Source organism: Frieseomelitta varia, unplaced genomic scaffold (genome assembly GCF_011392965.1).
Source record: "Frieseomelitta varia isolate USP_RPSP 00005682 unplaced genomic scaffold, Fvar_1.2 scaffold_187, whole genome shotgun sequence".
Lineage (NCBI taxonomy): Eukaryota > Metazoa > Arthropoda > Insecta > Hymenoptera > Apidae > Frieseomelitta > Frieseomelitta varia.
In genome coordinates this window covers 23,841-45,780 of record NW_025109605.1, presented here as the reverse complement: position 1 = coordinate 45,780, position 21,940 = coordinate 23,841, and the positions used below count along the sequence as shown (strand labels likewise).

General features: G+C 27.2%; 1 protein-coding gene across 1 annotated transcript; it reads right to left on the bottom strand.

The window, feature by feature from the left end:
- Nucleotides 1–216: 216 nt before the first annotated feature.
- Nucleotides 217–14,546, bottom strand: LOC122539013. The gene is made up of 3 exons (XM_043673575.1): nt 14,373–14,546; nt 7,622–7,786; nt 217–483 (listed from the first exon to the last, which is right to left on the bottom strand). Exons 1-3 carry the CDS (start codon nt 14,544–14,546, stop codon nt 217–219), a joined length of 606 nt encoding a protein of 201 aa, XP_043529510.1.
- Between the last annotated feature and the right edge of the window lie 7,394 nt (nt 14,547–21,940).

The window sequence follows — 21,940 nt, the reverse complement described above, 5'->3', positions numbered from 1 at the left end:
GTAAAAAGTTTGTGAAAAATGTATCTTCTATGTGATGTAAAAACATTTTAGTCTAAAATGAGCGATACTTTTTGAAAATAAAGTTCTAAAATGAGTCCAAATCTATTATTGTACGATTGTTTTATTTTTGTTTACAAAATGATAATAGCTTCAAAATTTAGTATCTGAATATATTAATAGGAGTCATTGTATATAAATGTTAATGGACATGAGAAGTTATCGTTTATAAGCAATGCAGCTAGATTTATTATATATACCAGAAAGAGAAAAATCTGGAATGTATGGTGTTTGTTTCCTTCTTTCATACGTCAATGGCAAAACTATGGGAATTTTATGTTTAATATAACTTGTTGGATATTTCAAGACATATGATTCCGTCATTCCTGGTGCATTTTGATACATGTAAGAATCGGGCTTAAAAAAAGCTAAAGGATGAAAACTGCCAGTTCGATCTTTATATTGACTACGTTGAATTTGCACTGTCTGTAAAAGAATAATAATAATTATTAGATAAAATCTTTGACTGTCTAAAATTAAATTAATGTTTCACTTATGGGCCCATTAAAATATTTGAAAATCTTGATGTAAAAACCGCTTCCCAAAATTGTATTTATTGAGGTTTTATACATTCCTATAGACTGTCGAATGAATATTATAAAAATAGTAGACTGTCGAATGAATATTATAAAAATTGAACAAATTCAATGCGTTTACAATAAGTTTTGGACATTGTGATCTTTGTACCGTGACAATCGAATTTACTCTAAAATCTAGTGTTGTTTCACTATTACCTGCTCTAAAAAAACTTAGGTATATCCTTTACAAATAATAACTGAAAAATTAATAATTTAATCATCTATTGAAAAAGTACATATGTCGCAAATCATTATCTAATACTAGATATAAAATATAACTATTCAGAAAAGCAGAAATTATTGAAGAAACGAATACAAGAAAAAGAAATTATTGATAATGAAACTTACAAACTAGATTCTTCATTTCTGTAGTTATAGTTTTTAATAAAGATTTAATTTTGCAAGTCTAAATATCAAAAACATTCCTAACTACATTTTTCAAAAATGTAAGGAGTATTATTTTTTATCTATATCTTTTTATTTGTACTAACTCCAAATATGCGATTGTTTACATAAACTGTATATAATTTAGTTCTATTATTAAAGTTTCTAAATTTATTTTTTACTTATATTATTTATTTATTTTATTATTAACTTGTTAATTTATTTATTTTATTTAATATTTCATTTATTTTAAAGTTTAAAGTTTAAATCTATTATAAAGTTTCTAACTGATATTTCAATTATTAAACGTATGTAATATATTACTCGGAGAATAAACAATTTCTTTTCAAAGAAAAAAACTGACATGAAATCTCATGAATGAAAAGCATGTACAATAGATAGTAATAATCAATAGAAGTAACAAATGATAATATGAAGGAAGCTAATAAAAAAAAAATGTGAAGCTATTTGTATTTGATTATGTATATAAGTATATTGTGAATAAAAACAATTTAAGAAGTATTACAGAATTATTATTTGATATTATCAAATTATTATATGCTAATCATCAATCAGTTCATCAATTTTTGGACGAAATATTTATTATTATGGATAGGATGCAGACTAATGCAGACTCCTCTCACACGTTTCTCGTTCATGATTTGACGCCAGCGAATTTTTTTTTTTGAGAATAGTTCTAATGTATGTATGTATTTTAATGTATACGAAGTATATCTATTGAATAATTAAAAGTTAAATTGATAACATGGATAATTTTAATTGTGATAACATAATTCTTAATTTTTCATAACAATCTAACTTTAGTTTGACCAAAAATCAAGATGCGCTGTTTTACTCACTAAAGCACTTTTCTAATTCTATCACACTTTTCCTCTCAAACATTATTTTAAATCGTAATAAAATTTCTTAAACATTATCCAAAATTCAAAGAGCATAAATGACAGTGGATCAAAAAAGTATTAATATATCCTTTCTGTTTTTTTAAATAACATTAAAGTAATGTATCAATATAAAGTATCAATTTTATTCCTCAGTGTAGTCTTCTATCTCTAAAAATATGTATTCATTTAGAACATTCATTGATGATATAGTCTAAAGAAATCATAGAAGAATAATAAATACACATATGATTTAATTAAAAAATACGTTATTATTTTGTTATTCATTACATACAAATGAAATGTTTAATATTTTATAAGTATGTTTTTCAGCAATAATTATCGTTTGTAATCGATTTATATTATACGAAGAACAGTATTGTTTGCAATAATATTTTATATATATATATATATATAGTTTTTTTTTATTCACCATAATAGTTAATATTAGAAATTTTCAGTCATTGTAATTTATTTAAGCTCTTCATTATGATTCAAACTTATATTAATCTTTGTAATATAACTAACATTAATCATTATGACTTCTTGTTATATAGTTCTACAGTTTATGTCCTTTCGAATAATTCCTCTCCAAATCGTATACATAACATCAAACGCGTAATTATCTCGAAACCCGATCAACTCGTGATTATTTGCGCTGTCTGATCACGTTGGTATACTAATGTAGATACGGAGTATCAAGAAACGTTACGTATTACTATCATATTGATGTTACAATATTGATAACATTCATAAATGTTAATTCTGATAATTCAATATGGTTGTTTAGTATTTAACATTGATAATGTCTAATGATTAATGATTGTCATCATCATTAGCATTTCTTGCTAATACCTTAATATTCTAGGAAGGAAATGATATGATGTTCTATAAAAACGTTATAACGTATTATACTTGTATCATACATTCTTTCTCAAAATTGTAAGTTCACCCACATTGATACAGCAGCAGATAAAAATTTAAGATAATTACTTTCTTGATAGATTATTATATTATAAACAATTAAAGGAACAAGAAAAAGTTAACCCACAGTATTAACGTTCTGAGACATTAAAACTTTTATCAAAAATTGTGTTTTATTAGGAATTCTATAATTATGATTATTTCTCATCTTAACTTTGAACATAGAAATAATATATGTAGAAAAATGTTTGTTTCTCATTTCTTGTTTAAATATGAAGATGTAAATATAAACATTGGATTAAAAAATATTACAAATGTTATTCTCGTTACAAAATACTTTATTTAGAAGTATTTTATTTGATATAAATAATCTATTTTATTTATATCAAAGTATATAAAGAAATTCTGAAAATTCTATACAATGATTATAAATAACAAATACTCTTATTTTAATAGTCGATAGAAATTCATCTTAAATTTTGTTCATGTATAGCTTTTTTTTCATCATTATCTTCTGATCTACATTTGAGTTTCTTATGAAAATCACAGAATACAATGATTGCTATCGTTAAATAAAAATAATATAGCTTAGCTTTTTCTTGCATGGAAATTATAATGCATAAAAAAGATAAACATTTATATACATAGTTACAATATACACAAAATATTTTGCTCATTATAAAAAAACAAATAGACATCAAGAGATGTCAGAATTAATAAATATATTATTTTTCAATATTTTGTGATAGCTCTATCTAACACCGGACTTCTTAATTTAGTATTTATTTTACAATCACATACACGCTCATACTACATTATAACTAATATTACATTATGTATGTATTCAGTACATAGTAAATAATATATGGTAACTATTTTTACAAAATAAATTTCAGCTATCGCGATTAAGATTTATTTCCATTTTGATAATTGACAAAAGAATCCTTGAAAAAAATTTTATTCCGATTCTTTTCTAAAGCTTACTTATTTTCCCCATACATTAGTTTCTTGTTTTTTTTTCCTTACTTTTTACTTCCAAGGATTTCTTTTCGTTCTCACGCAGTCTTAGAAATACACATGCGTCATCTAGGTTCAACGAACAGATTTTGTTTCCTTTCAGATTTAACTTTCCTGGTACTTTCTTTGCCTCTATGTTTGTCTATATTTAGTTTCATCCTCTTTGCCTAAATCCTATTTAAACTTAACAATTCCTGGACTCAGTTTTTCCATTTTCGTTGGAGACTATATGTGGGATTGACAACACTATTGATCTTTTTATCATACAAAATAAATCGAAATACAAGTCAAAAGTCGTAGTGGAAGAGAGGATACGAATGATAAAGACAGAAATTTTACAACAAAGTTATAATTAGAAGGTTCAAAAGCCATTTAATGTAAGTTGGTTTTATTAGTTTAATTTATTATTAATTTGTTTATTATTATTCATTATTAGTTTAAAAACAACTCGTTGTATCAACATTTTTTTCTTACTGAAATCATCAATTAACAAGATAGTTTAATCATTAATCATTACAATATGATCGTTATAACATAATCATAACTGGATTGCGGATTTATTATTAGTTTGTTTATTATTATTTATTATTAATTTAAAAACAATTCGTTGTATCAACATTTTTTTCTTACTGAAATCATCAATTAAGAAGATAGTTTAATCATTACAATATGATCGTTATAACATAATATTATATCATAACTGGATTGCGGATTTTTATGTAGATTTATATTTTAAGAATATAATTTAAAAAAAAAGTTCGATGAAAAATTGTATATTATGAAAAGCACGATACTTCAGATATTTTAAGTATATACGGGAGGATAGAGCAATATAAATTTTGTTTCGCACATGAGTCTAAAAATCTAAAAAGAATTTTAGAAGGCACTTAACATTAAGGGAGTATTCTAGTGTGAACTTTTGAAAAAAATCGATTTTTTTTTTTTTGCATATTCTTAAAGGACATAGTTTCAAAAGTAACCTTACATGTGAAGTCTTAAAATTAACGAAATTATGGTTGTTTGAAGGACGCGACGAACAGCGTCATTGTTACTGCAATACTAAACTTTAAAGTATTTTTCTTGAAACTATGTTTTTCAGAACGGTGTCCATGATATCTCAAAATCTACTTGACTAATTGACTGAAAATTTTAAGTACGTATTTAATACGTGTGACTATAGCTCCTACTAAAATCAACCAAAAAAAATTATTTTTTATATTTTTTCCGAAGTTTAACAAAAATATGCAAAAATCGATAATCGAACTTCAAAGTGTCGGCACTTTTTTAATTACCGACTTTTTCCTTTTGTTTTGGTACATTTGCTATAGCCAAACTCATACTAATTAAGGAACATTCACGTTTTTCTATTTCCGACAAGCAGAACGGCCGGAATCATGGACACCGTGAGACGACCTTTTTTAAAAGCGACTATGTTTGAGAGTATGCAGTGTCACTAATTTTAACTTTTTTGTCCTAAAAAATTTTAAAACGTCGTTAAAATACGTGCAAATAAATGTCAATTTTACTGCAAAAGATATAATAGTTTCTTTACAAAAAAATTCCCTAACAAAGTTAAAGAAATACGCACTTCACACTAGAATACTCCTTTAATACGCGCGTACTGAAATTCATTGATGCCATTTATAGTTTTTACAAGTTACAACTGAACTCTCCGAAAACTTCACTAAAATATTGCAATTTTTAATATTTTCTTAGTTTTGGTAACATAATTACTTTACTGCTTGTAAATTGAAAGTTAAGAACTTTCTACTTGAGTTTGAGGGTATTAGCAGAACTTTTATTTAAACTTTTTTTTTTTATTTCTCTTTACGAGATAAGAATAAGAAAAATCATATTTCTCATTATTTCAAAAAAATTTTTCGAGGGTAATAAGAAACATTACTTTCTATTTCTTGCAAATTAATTTAAATACTTTATAATAATAGACGAAATTCTATTTCGAAAAAAAATAAATTTATGATACCTCGTAGCAAATATTGAATGAAGGACATTTGTTTTTGGAAAGAATTTTGCTTACTTTTCTTGTAGATATTACAATCACTAACTTTTCAATCATCCAGTCATCTGTAGATATACGTGAACAGCTATATGTAAAAACGCAAATTACACCGTCAATTTACAAACAGGATATTTTTCTCAGATCTATGAATAATTTTTCTTTTTTCAGAATAAGTTCTTTTTATCAATAAATATGTTTTTGATCTATTTGATTCTTATTATATTTTTAAAAATCATTTTTGTAAATGAACAATCAATTAGTTTCGAAGAAAGAAATTTGTGTTTAAAATTTTTTATATTGACTTTCACTAACTTCATTTTCATTACTCTCTAAAAAAGAGACTAACTAATAATAAAAATGTAATAAAAATTAGGATAAAAGTATACACTTCAATAATATTTCGTATAATTTCAAGAATTTTTACTAGTAACAAGGAAGAACTGGAAAGTTATCTATTTCCTCTGTGATTTAATTGAAACGATGTAATATCTTTTCCCCATAAACATTGTTTATCAAGAAAAAAAATTAGAATTTCAGACATCTGCTACTTTCTTTTTATGTTCTTTCATGTTCCTAATTACGTTATATTCCATGCAATTTTTAACCTTTAAATTTCGTACAAATAATTCATAAAAATTCGCAATCTAATTATGACTATTTTAACAAAAAAATATATTTGTAGAATCATTTTGTACTAATTGTAAGTTTCATCATCGAAATACATATGATACATCAATAAATAACTTCTAAGTTAAATAACTTCAAGTTTCTATGGTATGAACGATAATTCATAAGTAATGAAGAAAATCAATGTACTCCTATTATAGGGTGATTCTCGCAATTGTAACAAGTAATACCTCTAGAATGATAGGAAATATAAAAAAGAAGACAATTGATTAATATAAGACAATCTATTTTTATTTTTTCTTTTGTTTTTTAATGCATGTAATGATAGAAATGCATGTAACGATAGAAAAATACAGAAAATATAGATTGAACGTTTTTAAAAGTGTCTAAAAACTAGAAAAAAATACAGATATAACTTTTTTAAAAACGGAACCACACATTTTTTATTATTAATAAGTATTATTGGTAAAAGAGGATTTACTTTTTTTTAAGTTTATTATTTATTTTTTTTTTTTGTAAATGCAACGATGCATTTAAAAAATACAGATGAAATTTTTTCTTAAATAGGATTATTTTCTTTTTTATACATTAATTGGCGAAATTCAATAAAAAAAAGTAATTAATGTATAAAAAAAATAAATAAATTAATGTATAAAAAAATGTATGATTCCAATTTTAAAAAATGTTGCATTTACATTTTTTAGGTGCATTGCTGCATTCATAAAATAACTACGTATGCAAAAAAATAGATCCTCTTATAACAATTTTCTTTACATCTTTTTTGTATCTCTTACCATTTCTAAGATATAACCTATTGCAGTTGCGAGAATTATCCTGTGTGAAACTTAGATTATACACATAAATTATAAACATAAATTACCTATTTTCTATCATTTATTTTATTTCACTTTCATACAAATGAAACGATACCTTGCCTTATACGAATATATTAGTTTACCACAGTTTCAAATCACTGCATTTGAATAGAAAAGAAAAATACATTGAGCAAAATATTATAAAGGATATTAGAGAAAAATATTAGAAGAAAGTTCATTAAAATTGCAAAATTATTTCTTGAAGAAACTAAAATGCAAATAAATAGTAAAATTAATTACTTTAAATAGGCCATCAACTTCCTTCATGCGTATGGGATCAATTGTTGAAATATCATTTGAAAGTACGGTTAACTCACGATTAATTTTACGCTTCATTGTATCAGCGACGATGTCAGGTCTTGGACTATATGAAATTTTTTGTATTCCCCACTCATATGGTAGCATCTATAAACAATATACAGGATGTCCTACAACTAGTAATACAACCGAGCAAGAAATGATTCTACATGAAAAAATGAATTGAAGAGGAAGAATAAAATCTTTTTGTTAAAGCTGTTTTTGAAAAAAATCGAGTTTGAAATTGGATAATTTCGTGTTGAACAGACATGAATAATAAACATGGAAATATTTTATATAATGAAAAATATAGAATAAAATTTTTTTGTAGTGCTCTATTTTCGAAAAAATCGTGTTTGAAAAATAATTCAACCTAATTCATTTCACTGAATACCCAGATATAACTTTCAATTTTAACAAAATTATCTTCCCAAAGTTATATAATTTCGTAAAATTTTGTATTTTTATTTTTGATAAACACTTTTTGATATATTGAGAAAATTTTTTGATATTATATAAAAGTCTTTTTCGGTTCTAATATTATGTATATAAAAGTTGGTTTTCAAATTGTGAAGTGTACAACACAAGAATCCACATTCAATGAGCTCGAACATAACATGTATCTTGTTCATAAAAATTTTAGAATAAAGATAATTGTATTATTAAAATTGTTAGTGCTACAAAATGACATAATGTAACTAAACATTCGCAAATAGATCACAAGCTGTTAATAAATTACGTACACTAATCACAAATAAGAGTAATATGTTTACTGTGTTCACAAACATCTAGCGAATAAAATGTAAGCTATTATAAATCTTTTGAACATAAATAGGCTTTTTAATGAATCGCTTGCTGAGCAAACAGTGTTCGTTGATGATATTCTATATATAATAATTTATTGTATATAAAGAGTTATTAAGATCTATTATATTTTATGAAGAAAATATAATAGATCTTAAACATACGTTAAAATAGTTTCTATGAATTCATTCAAAAGTTACATTGATCTCAAGAACTAGTAACCAGATTTGATTAGTAAATATTTAGGTTTATGTTAAATAAAGGAGATTTATATAAAAATTTTTATCTAATGAATAATTCTCCAATGATTTTCAAACATTTATAATGATTTAGTGAAATTTCCTTCGTTCTTGACAAACGATATGATAGATTTTCTGCAGAAAATTTTACTTCATTTGAGATAGATTATTCTTTTCCTCTTTTACAGATATTAATACATATAATTTATATGAATTTGGCACAAATTTTTATTACATTTTCTTATTTACATTTGACATTTTCCTTATTTGCGTTTTTAATTTAACTACTTCTTTATATATTGAGATATGTATTTTTCATTTTATAATCTAGTATCAATCAATTGATAAAAATTAATCTATTAAATGCTGAAATTTTCCTACACGTAGCTAACTACAATTACATATTTTCTATTTCCATTTCCATCCATCTAATCCAAAAATATTAAATCAACAAAGAAAAACATTCATTTTGTATTTTTGTATCTCCTTTTGAAATAAATTCATTAATAAAATTTAATTTTGTTTTCTATTACCTTCATTTATGTATAAGACATCCCACTTATCTTTATTATTTAAAATATTTAAATTTTATTAAAATATTTAAATTTTATTAAAATATTTCTTGTAAAAATCGCATAGTTCTACAAAGACCAACCCGTGGCAATTACAAATATTTTTTATCACGAAAAATAAAATAAAAAGATCAATTCGTTTAAAATGAAATACTACATTTCGTTCTGTATGATAGTCAAAAGAAAAGGAATTCAGTAACCTACATTACTAACAAGAAATATTATCCAAATATAACATATCGATTTTGATAAAATTTTGATAAAATTTATACTGCATAACTAAAAATATTCCATGTTTTTTTTATCTATACCTTATTCAAAGAATCAAAACAGTGGAGGTTGGAAATCGTTAACATATTTTCTAAAATATATATGTATCTCGAATATAATTGCAAATGGAAGATTTGTTTTTCAATTGTATCAATTTAAATGGCAAATATAACTAATAAATAAATTTTTAGGAATTCCATTTGTAAAGAATATATTAAAAATTTATTGATTAATTTTTCTCTAAACATATTAAAATTTTCGTGTAATACTTTCTTAAATTTTACAGTTTAAAATGTTGCAGTTTTAAAATATCCTTCGGAATAAAAACATATTTTTCTTCCTATTGTCATAAGAATTATTTTTAAAAAATTATTATTTCAGATAAATATTTGTCGCTACTTCTACAACATTTATTAAACTAGAGATAGTAATTCAGAGACGTGTTAAATCTAACACTTATTGATCCATTAATGTAACTAACAATACCAATTCAATAATTCAAAAATTATATAACGTATTTCTTATTATCGTAGTATTTGAGGCGACCGCATCGATGTAATTATTTTTAATGACAACACTTTTCGAAAACGAATTTGACATAACTATAGAAACATAAATATATATAAGTTCATCTTTTTGATTAAAATATATCATAGTGATGCAATTTTTAGTAATAAGATCCTTCGTTTCTATTGATAATTATACTACCCTAAGCCAATAAAGATTTAAATTTAATTATTACATATTACATATATTAAAATATATATATATAATGAATTATCCATTTCAGTTTAGTAGTTTGGATTATCTTCATTTAACTTTTAACGACGTAATAAAATATACAACCAAAATTTATGTTTTTGAATTACATAATATTTTTTGTAATCTGAAAATATACAAATTCATGTAACTAAAGCTCCTAAATATCTTTTCGAATTGTTATGATGCAAAAAGTATTTATTACCTTACATAAATGGTATTGAAAGAACAATCACTGGTAAAAGTATTTTTTTCTAAGGTCATTCTTTTCAGAGTTTCCAAGGTCATTGATATATTTTTTCATACAACTATTTTTTTATTATATCGCATAGCTGGTGAAAAATATATTTAAACATGTAAAATTTTAAATTTTAAATTTACGTTTTACGTATAAATTTCTTTATTGTGATCACAGAGCTTGGCTAACAATAAGACGCGACAATCGAAAGCCTAATAATAAATAAACATATTTACTATTTATTACATCGTCAATGATAATCTTTTCTAGCAGTTTGAAATCCCGATCAGTGTATCGAAATTTGTCAGTAATTCATAATGGAATACTCAACGCAAGAATAGACATAATATTCATTTATGGTAAAAGTGACTAGTGTTACTATTACTTATTATTATATAAGATATAATATTCATTTATGGTAAAAGTGACTAGTGTTACTATTACTTATTATAACTAGTGTTACTATTACTTATTATTATATATTAATATATTTCCTAATCGTAATTATCCATCACGAAATACATAGGTAGTCAAACATTCAACAAACGGTAGTGTCATAAAAAATATCTAAGGAACAAAGAAAATGAAGGATACATTGTAGCTAAAGTTAATAAAAGTCCACGTGTGAAAATCTAAGAGAATTTGAGTGAGAGAATTTCTGAAACTAGCGTAATACGGATAGTAAAAAAACATGATGTCAACCGTATCATTTGTCTCTACGTCAAGATCTTCACAGAATAAATTTTATAAATCGTATGCATCTTTCTCAATGGAATTTGTAGCAATACAAATAATCAATCATTCCTTAAACGAAAAACTTAAATTTTTGAACATCAATGTCATTTCACTATTCTTTCTTTAGTTCTTTCGTTTGGTTCTTTACATATCTGAATGTATTTTTTTTTTATCAGCTACATGATATAATTAAAAAATTACATATAATTATATGAAAAAAAACATCGGTAATCTTGAAAACTCCAAAAAAGTGGCCCTGAAAGAAATATTCTCATGAGTTAATGACCTTTCGATACCATTCATGTTAGATAAGAAATATTTTTTACATCATCAAAATTCAAAAAGAAATTTAGATGGCCTCACTTAAATGGACTATCTAAATATGCAATTAACCACCCTGTATATGAAATTAATAGTTTCATTCATATCACTATTTCCAGAATGATTTCTAAATTTATAATTTCTTATGTTCTTCAATTCAAAAATTTTCAAAATAATTGATGGATGATTGAATATGATTTAGATTATGCAATTTTTCTTGTAGTTCATTTTGTTCTCTTTCATTGTAATTGAGGTCATTGAATTATTTATCATTTTAAGCTTTTTTTATTGGACATTATTTGTAGCGTGCCGATTTGATCGGTAGCTTGCTGCCTTCAACGTTAATGGCAGCTGTTCAAAGTTAAAGGTTTGATTAATTGAGTTTGATTAGATTTTAGTTCACTATTCAAGAGTGAAGGTTGAACGAAATTAAGTTAGATTAAATTTTAATTCATTCCATAAGAATAAGGTTTGAGTTGAATGATTTGAATGATCTAACGAACGTGAACTAAGTAAGTAAGTAGATGAACGTGAAAATACGTTGTTGAACTGAGCACTGAGAGTTGTTCTATACTGTTTCGACCTTATATAAGTCCAACTTTATTATGTCCTCTCCGATCACATGATTGGGGAGGCATTTGTTTTAGGTTAAGAATCAGCGTCAGACAAAGTCTGTCCCATAAAGTAATATTCACAATTACATTATGGGCCTAACGGTACTGCTTAGAGATGCGTCCCTCACATTATGTTTCATATGTTTATTGGTCTTAAAAAAGCTATGTCTGTAGAGCCAAGGCCGGAGAGACATGTTCCCTACGTCCACCCTTGGCTTGAATTTTATTCTTATTTTGGGGATTGTTGCGACAAAAACACTAACCGAACCTTGGAATTGGTAGTCAGGTATGACTACAATAATAATTATAGAAAGAATATGAAAATACGTCATGGGAAATCCCTGCTGTAGAGAAAATGATAAATTTGAAAGTTATTATCCCTGGCTCGATGAATTTATTTTTCGCACCACAGTTTATGGCCCCTATTTCGGTAAGAAAAATTATTTATAGACCGAACATTATTTTTACAAATTTATTTATTTTCAAACTTGAATTTTTGATTTTATGTAAATTGAAACTAACAACGGTATATCAATCTGTGGAACCGGCGCGCAATTGAAGATTGGAAGCCGTTTAATAACTCTGTAATAATAACTATGGAAAAGATTGATTCGAATGAATGCTACATGGTTTGAAGGAAGCCACACAGTACAAGCACAGTATTTGTTTCTCCTATAAAACGTATTTCTTAACATTTCATAATAGAAATTGAAAATAATATTAAAACAAATTCAATGTACTAAAATCATCGTTAAATGACTTCTAAAATTAAAATTAGTAATATTATTATTATAATTAAATTTAATGTAAAATACTTTAAATTTTAAATTATTTTTCATGAACAAATATTAAATAATATTTTTCTTAAACAACAATCTACTTACGAGTAGATACTTAGATACTTACTTAGATCGCAGATAGAAAATTGAAAAAATAATTGGCATAATATGTAAAGCACTTAATACAGTGAACAGATTGTTGTTGAATAAAAAGTTTGAATAAAATATTTCTTGACATTATTGTATAGTTCTATCATAAATAAAGTCATACTTAAAATCTAAATCAAAAAGAAAGTGAAAGTGGACTAAACTATGTGATATAAATCTTATAACTATAGAAATTTAATTAAGAAATTAGGAAATTTAATTAAGAAATATTCGATTTTCATTTTCTGCCAGAAATTTACAAATCTAAGAGTTTATTAAATGGAAAATATACAACTTACTAAATGGCGCATAACACTGTTTATTTTCATCTGATATATATATATATATATATATATATATATAAGATTGTATTTATATTTATATATAGAAAACTAAATTTAATAAAACAATTAATTTAATTAATCTAAAAATATAATATACATTTGAATATTAATTATTAATTACAATTATAAATAAAATATGATATTGCTAACTAGATCTCATGTTAAAAACTGAATATTGCATTTTCACTTTAAGTATTTACAATTTATTTTCTTATACTTATTTATAACTTCATTTATCTTATGTTTACTTGCTTTACATATTTTGAACATTCGAATATGTTTTTGAAAATTTAAAATAGTTATACATGTAATACTTTTCAAGAAATGAATTTAGAATAATTGAAAATTTATATGTGTTTATATAAGATTAGTAGTATTATAATATTATTATTATTATATTAGAACTATCAAAGTTCATAATTTTTCAGAGAAATTTTACAGATTTACACATATAAAATATATAAATATAAGCTCATGTTCTTTATTGCATTATAAACTTTTTCTTATTTCTGGCATTCTTCTAATTTCTCTGATATAAATTTTATACTTTGAGCGTCGGTAATTCTAGTGTTAAAATTCTACTTTCAAAAATTTTATTACATATATTATATATTAATATTTTCGAATATTTTTCTTCTAACATTACCATTATCATTATTTATATTCATTCAACATATAAAAAAGACATTCATTAAACATATAAAAAAATTGTAATAAAAAATTAAAAATTTATTCATATTATCAGATATGTAGTTAATAATCTAGAGAGAATAAAAGATCATACACGAAGAAAAAATTTTGTACTTTACAAATTAATTAATGAAAAATTTCTCCATATCATAGGTTTTAATTAATTGTATTGAAGAGCTTACCGAGAATTTTGATAGCGTTTCGTTCCTGTAATTCTGAAAATAACCAATACTTCCACTATCGTACAAGGAGAGATCCAATTTTGTTGGAGGATAACAATCCATAAAGGGTGGCATTAACGTAGGTGGATAAAACGTAGCCTGAATTTCCGACATTTTCATGTTACCTACTGCCATCATGAAACGTTTACCGTTTACTGTAATTGAAGGAAAATCTTATACTTTACACTTTATCACATGTTTTTTAAAAAGGTTATTGGTCGAATTAAGTTTGTCATAAACAAATGAATGAATATTTCGATTTTATCTTATATTCATGTACATTACAAAACTAATCACAAAATATAATTAATCATTGATTAAATATGTATAAATAATTAATTTATGAATCATATAAATATATTTGGTCAAGCTATTTTTTTGTTAACAAATGTAATATACGTATATAAGTGACTCTATAGAATTACTTCAGTTCAACACATAATAAAATTGAAATTTCATATTCAATTATGAAAATTATTTAAATTTTAATAAATATGTTTGATCATTGACTAATAGAATAGACCAGATAGCAAATGCTTTTTCGTGTCCCACGTTTTGAAGATCATCTGACCCTCTTACCATTTCTTTGTTACATAGTCAAATATTGCCGGCAGAGACCAGGTCACAAACGAAGTATGAATAGACATTGCATTTTACGAACTTTCATGGCCCGTAATCTGAAATATCGACATACTAAAAAATCATGACACTGGTTTTAGCGCACTCTACTTTTAAACAATGGTGAATTGGGGAACTAGTGAATCCGCCAACAACATGATTTTTAGACCCATTACGGTGTTGTCAAACATTCAATACCGAAATGTGAAGTTATTAACTAATCGAAATCATACTATTGTATATCAGAAAAAGCTCTATCCACGTTTTACGGATCAACTTTTTTCAATATATAGTAAATTAAAATTTTAAAATTATTAATACATGATTTTATAAATGAATTATATTGTATTAAACATGCTTAAAAATAATTTTTAACTAACTGAATTTTCAACTATTTCAAATTATTATTAATATTAAAATATTAAAATTATTATATATCTTCATTTACATATTCCTTACATTACATATTCAAATTTGCATTAAATTTTTAACAATATTATATAAATATAAATATAAATTTATTATAATTATGCAATGCATATATGAAAAATAACATAAATTCATTAATAACATAAATTCATATATGACAAATAACAATTTATTAATTAAAAATTTATTAATTAAAAACTGCATTTATTATATATCCTTATGTACTTTAAATTTTTAACAATTTTATTATAACTATGCAATGCAATGATTATGACAAATAACATAAATTCATTAATTAAAAATTACTACTTTATTTGTCAATATTGTGATAATAACAAAACTTTGTTATTTATTTAATATAAATCTTTAATAATTCATGAAGATTTAATGAAAAATACAAACATCTAAGGAATATATCCTTATATATCTCACAAAATCGACCAATGTTGGATATGTTTACAAATTTAGGGATTATTATTGATGTAAATTATATGTATTTCTGCAAATCAAAGGATAGAAGGAAAACTTACATTTCACAATTTCACAGAACTTTATTAGAACAAAATAGATTTTTCAAGCGGTAGCTTCTTTATTTAAAAATACACATATCTTTCTCTAATTTGTACTTTGGTCCTTGATCGAATCTGAAGACGGCATGACGAATTCTTAACAAAATATTTAAAGGGACATAGGTTTCAGATTTCCTATTCAAAGCATACTTGCTGAAGTGCATTCTAAGAGGATTTTATGCTATTCTATTCATCAGGAAACGAAAATATAAAAAACATATATAACGTCAGGAAACGAAAATATAAAAAACATATATAATATATAATATTTTAAATTTAAAATCAGGAAAAGGATTTTTAATAAACAATTAATTTCTTTTATTATTGTTACAATTTATTCTTTTATTGTTTCCAATTTCTTTTATTATTATTTTTAACAAAATTTCTTGTTACTTGAAATATATATTTATTCATTTTTTATAAAACAGTATAACAAATAAATAAATAATACAAATTTTCTTATTTTTAAAATGTTTTCTTTTTTTTTTAATTTATGATTAACGACGGCTAGGTACTGTTTCCTTCTTTTCTAGATGATTATATCTTATGGTAGATGTTAATTTCCTTTAGATAGTTCAGGACATTTCCTATGTGTTTCTGTGACGTCAGGGCTGCTGGTGATGTTATTTTGTATTTTTGCCTTTGATATTTTGGTACTTGCTGCATTCAAATAGCAGATGATGGGTTGATATTATTCAGTTGCATTGGTTACACATTGGGAGTTCTGTTTTTTTTTTTTTTTTAATAGGTACTTATGTGTGAGTTTGCAATGTCCTGTTNCTTGGCATGATTATTCTGTCTTTTCTTTTCATGTTGTTAGGCATTGTTTGATAGAAATCTTGAGTTATTTCATGTGTTTTTGTTTTTTTTTGAAGGTGTTCCATATTTTGTTCCATGATTGTTTTTCAGCATGGTGTAATATTACAAGGTCCTGATAAGGAATTCGGATGACATCCGACGAGGGTGTAACGCAGACCACTTGAGTCCGGCTGGCGCCTGGAGGTATGGGGCTCACGAAGTGTCACCCGACATCGTTCTGGGAAATCCCCTTCTACCACACTTTACCGAAAAACTGTATGGAAAACGTAATAAAGTTTTCAGTTTAGTTTTGTCCTTCATTTGGTTCACATCTTTTTATTTACGTCCTACACTCGTTCCTTTTCTACGGATAGGAATAAGGGTTGAAGTGACATCCGGATAAAATAATTCGAGGTGTCTTTTTCTTTGTTTTTTGGAAATTTAATGCAAGTTTAAACGGTGTTCTCTTCAGTGCGGTTCCTGCTCCACGGACGGGAATCATTTTATCGCTGTTTTTTCTTTCCTCCCATTTCGACACTGTCACACCGTGACAAGGGCGATGTTGCTTCTTTGGCTGCTATGTCGGCTAACTCCTTACCTTTGATTCCCTGGTGGGATGGGACCCAAGTATGGGAATAAAAATATGCTGAGAATGGTTTCATGTTTTGTTTTACTATTTATGTTTTCTTCTTCCTTTTGATTGTTTATCAAATATTTGAAAACAATTCAATTTTTATTAATTAAAAAATAACTCACTTTCCGCTGTAATCATTGATAAAGCAAAATTTTCATGAATAATGTCTAATTTTTTTAAAACAATATCATAAAACTTGAACGAATTTTAACAAAATAGAAATGATACTATGTTATATTTATACGCAGTATGCTTTTCTTCATCTTACTTATTGTTAATTCTCCTATTATGTATTTCACTTCAACGCAGCGATAATGAAAGAATAGAAATAGAAGCACTTACGATAATGAATGAAATAGAATAGCACGTCCATGCCATCAATAATACATCCCATTGACTTTAATATTTATTATTGTACTTTTGTAACTGTTTTTAAATGCAATATTTATATTTCTCTCATGAAGATTTTTCAAAAAAAGAGTTGACATATTACATTTATGAAATATGACGATATTATAAAGAGTTGACATATTACATTTATGAAATATGACGATATTATATGACTTTACCATTTGGTTTTTTCATATTCAACATAACGGATATGAGAATTGAAAAAAATTATTTTTGTTTTATCTAATTCATAAAATATGAAATAAATATGAAATAAGCACTTTCTTGAAAATCAAAAATATGGATTAAGTTATTTTTGATATCATTTGAATAATTTTACTTAATTCTATTTAAATTTTATTTAGATAAAAATTATACTTTTAATTATTGTTTATTACTTATTTAAATAAAAATTTGCCTAAAAGATTTGAATGCGGGTAGTTGATACGAGTCGAATCGGATAATTTTCGTTGAGCTCGGGCGGATTCGGAAACGAAAAATCCTTTAATTGACATATTTCACTAATTTAACCATTTCATCGAATTGACGAACAGAACAGCAACAGAAATATGGCAACATGTGAGACAACTACTTTAGTTTAGGTTTCGGCAACTACGGTTTCGTCAGGAAAACCGAAACTTGCTTGTGTCCCTTTAATTCGCTTTCTTTTGTCATTATGCACCATGCGAAGATAATTGGGTGAAAGTGTAGACTTCCTCACCGATTTCGGTGATTTTTAAATGTATTGTGACGGTATTTTGAACATATGGTGGAAGGTATATTTTATCCTGTAACGCGTATGTTGGATTTTGTTTGTTAGAGGAAAGAGTATCGATTTCGTTCGGGGTATCGATTTCTAAATGATATTTAGAGATCGTCGAAAGTAGTGAAAGAGTGGGTAATCTACAAATTCACCGGCAATCAGAATGGAAGAAAATACGAATGAGGAATGTTTTAAACTCATATAAATATATATGTTAATACTAACATATATATCATTAAACCACTCATATTTTATACCATCTTTAAATGATTTCGGCCGTCGAAAATGCAACTCAGTGAGTTCGTCTTAACAAATAACATTGTACTATAAAACAAATATGTATAGTATTGTTCAAAAAAATAAATTTGACTTCAAAATTTCGAAACAGATGTATTTTACAAGAAATAATTTACAATACATAATGTGCTTTTTTATTGTGTAGCGGCTATAGTACCTCATATAAACATTAGGGGTGTGCGGGTACTCGACATTTCGAGTTCGGGTCGGGTCAGGTAATTTTTTCGGGTTCAAATCGGGTCCCGAAAGTTTGTGATACTCGGGTACCCGAAAAATCTATAATATTCGGTACCCCAATATTATATCACTGGTCAAAGTGATAAATTTTTCAATCGGATTTTACATTTATTCTTTCAAATTTGTGAGCGAATGTTAGCCACGCCGCCCGTAGGCGTGGGAAGACTTCCTTGTCTACTCGGTAGAAGTAGCCAAGGTAGAAGAGGCCACTCAAGGTTAAGGACCTGGTGACGGTCCCAAAGTTTATGACGGATGGCCGTAAACCAGAACTAGGGTACCCGGACGAAGGTCAGAACGAAGGATATATATGCCCGAAGGAGGGCACGGAAGGACAGGAGTTCACACATTCATTCAGTGCAAACGGAAGTGAACAGTTTATTCGCAATCGCAATCGCAAACGGAAGTGAAAGTGAACAATATATCAAAACAGTCACATCTTAAAACAAAATACATCGTGTCACAAACAATAGAACCTCAACCCACGCATAAGGAAATCATAAAATCAGGAAACACGGATAGTTGAAACGCTAACCTCAAAGTGGAGCCCCCCACGTGGGCCAAGGTGCCCAAACGAAAAAATTCCAGAGAGGAAACGACGCAGATAATCACGGCAAGAAGAAGGACCGCATCACTCTCAGACTCGCTACCAGTAGCGAAAATCAACAAACTAGAAGGTATGTTGTCAACAAAACCCAATATCCCGACTCAAAATCGATTCAGCGTCTTCGCAAGCTGCATCGAAAAAGACGCAGAAAACAAAACACCCTCAAATCAAAATTCCCACCAAGAAAAGGAATCACCAAAAAACCAACTAACCAACACATCAAGACCATCAAACCCGAAACCTCCTCCAATATACATACACGAAAAAGTGAACCACAACAGACTCCTGGACGCCCTAAAAGAAAACTATAAAAATTCGTACCAAGTAAAATTCACTAACCACAATCTAAAGATACTATTCTCTAATCTAACAGACTACTCAGACTTTAAAAATATATGCAACAAAGAAGACATAGAATATCATACATACACGATAACCACTGAAAAAACAATCACGGTACTCCTCAAAGGCTTAGTAAAATTGCCAGTAGACAAAATCACAAAAAACATCAAGGAGCAGGGACTGATTCCCACACACTGTGTAGAGATCCCCTCCCATACCAAGTTTCCAATATATAAAATAACTTTCGCACCCGGTACCACAATGACCCAGATAAACCATATAAGATTCATAAAAAACGTAAAAATATATTGGGAAAAATACGAATCCAAGAAACCGGTGGTACAGTGCTACCGCTGCCAAGCTCACGGACACACATCAACAAACTACAACAAAATAGCAGTATGCGTAAAATGCGCTGGCCCACACGACACAAGAACCTGCACTAAAACAGTAGACACTCCCCCTACCTGCGCTAACTGCAAGGGAAGCACCCAGCCAACTATTCCCAGTGCCCAGCCCTGCTTGCATACCTGGCCAAGAAAAACACATACTCCACCAAACCTCCGATTCAGCTGAAACAAACACAAAACCAAATATTTCCCCAACAATTCCCCTCCATCCCCCCAAGAAATCCAAATTATAACGCACCTCAAAACCAGCAAAATCCTGGACAAAAAACTGGACCAACCTATGCTCAAGTAGCAGCTCCAAAAATACAGCAAAACAATCCGACAATGCAACACACAAACACAAATCTCACTGATCAAATAGACCAAATAAAAACCACAGACCTGGACTTCATTCGCATAATCTCCCTAATACAAAAACACTACGTTAACTGTCAAAACAACCTAGATAGAGTCAAAGCCACTGTATTGATAATCAAGGAACTAGAAAATGAATAGTCACAAAAAAATTAAAATAACTTTATGGAACGCAAACAGCGTCAGGAACAAAGTCATGGAACTTCAAAAATTTTTACTAGAACACAACGTCGACATAGCCATTATCACAAAGACATGGTTACAACCCAAAGACCCGCTAAAACTCTCCCACTATGACATCCGCAGACTTGATCAACCACAATCAAACCTTAAAAAACCAAGTGGAGGGGTAGCAATAGCCATCAGAACCGGACTTTCAATAGAAGACACGCCTCAACCGAACCCTAACGGAATAGAGATCCTACTGGTAAAATTAAAAACCACCCCTAAAATCACCATCGGTGCCGCATATTCACCATCTACCAACAAAATAAACCAAGAAGATCTCGACAAAATCATTCCATCACACGGTAACGGACTTTTTCTTATTGGTGGGGATTTCAATGTCAAGCACAGCATATGGAATAACATCAAAAGAAACAAAAATGGATCCACAATCAAGAACCACGCAGAATTACACAACTACCAAATTATTCACAGCCCCACTTTTACTCACAGAAAACCAAACTGCTCCCCCTCAAACATAGACATCTTCCTATCAAACATCCCCTACTTACATGACTGCCAAACAATAGACGATCTCCCTTCCAATCACCTACCCATACTACTAGAAATTCATATGCACAGCACTACAAGGAAGCAGAGCACGCAAGAAACAACTGACTGGAAAACTTATAAAGAACAGTGCAACAAAATAACAATAAACCCAAACATATCAAATAGTTTGGAAATAGACAATGAGATTAAGACCCTCACAAATACAATAACACGGGCCTATCGTGTCTCAACAAAAACAAAAAAAACTCAAAATTACAACCTTTTTGTAAACCAGGAACTCACGGACATCATCAAAAACAGAAACTACTACAGAAGGAAATATCAAAGAACAGCAAACCCCTACTAC

Bases quoted from the DNA above. Each gene is read 5' to 3' on its own strand.
- LOC122539013 (XM_043673575.1), bottom strand. From the start codon at position 14,546: ATGGCAGTAGGTAACATGAAAATGTCGGAAATTCAGGCTACGTTTTAT. The intron at 7,787-14,372 runs GTAAGCTCTTCA...TATTGTTTATAG, and splicing joins AAACGCTATCAAAATTCTCG to ATGCTACCATATGAGTGGGG. The intron at 484-7,621 runs GTAATTAATTTT...ATTCTTTTACAG, and splicing joins AAGTTGATGGCCTATTTAAA to ACAGTGCAAATTCAACGTAG.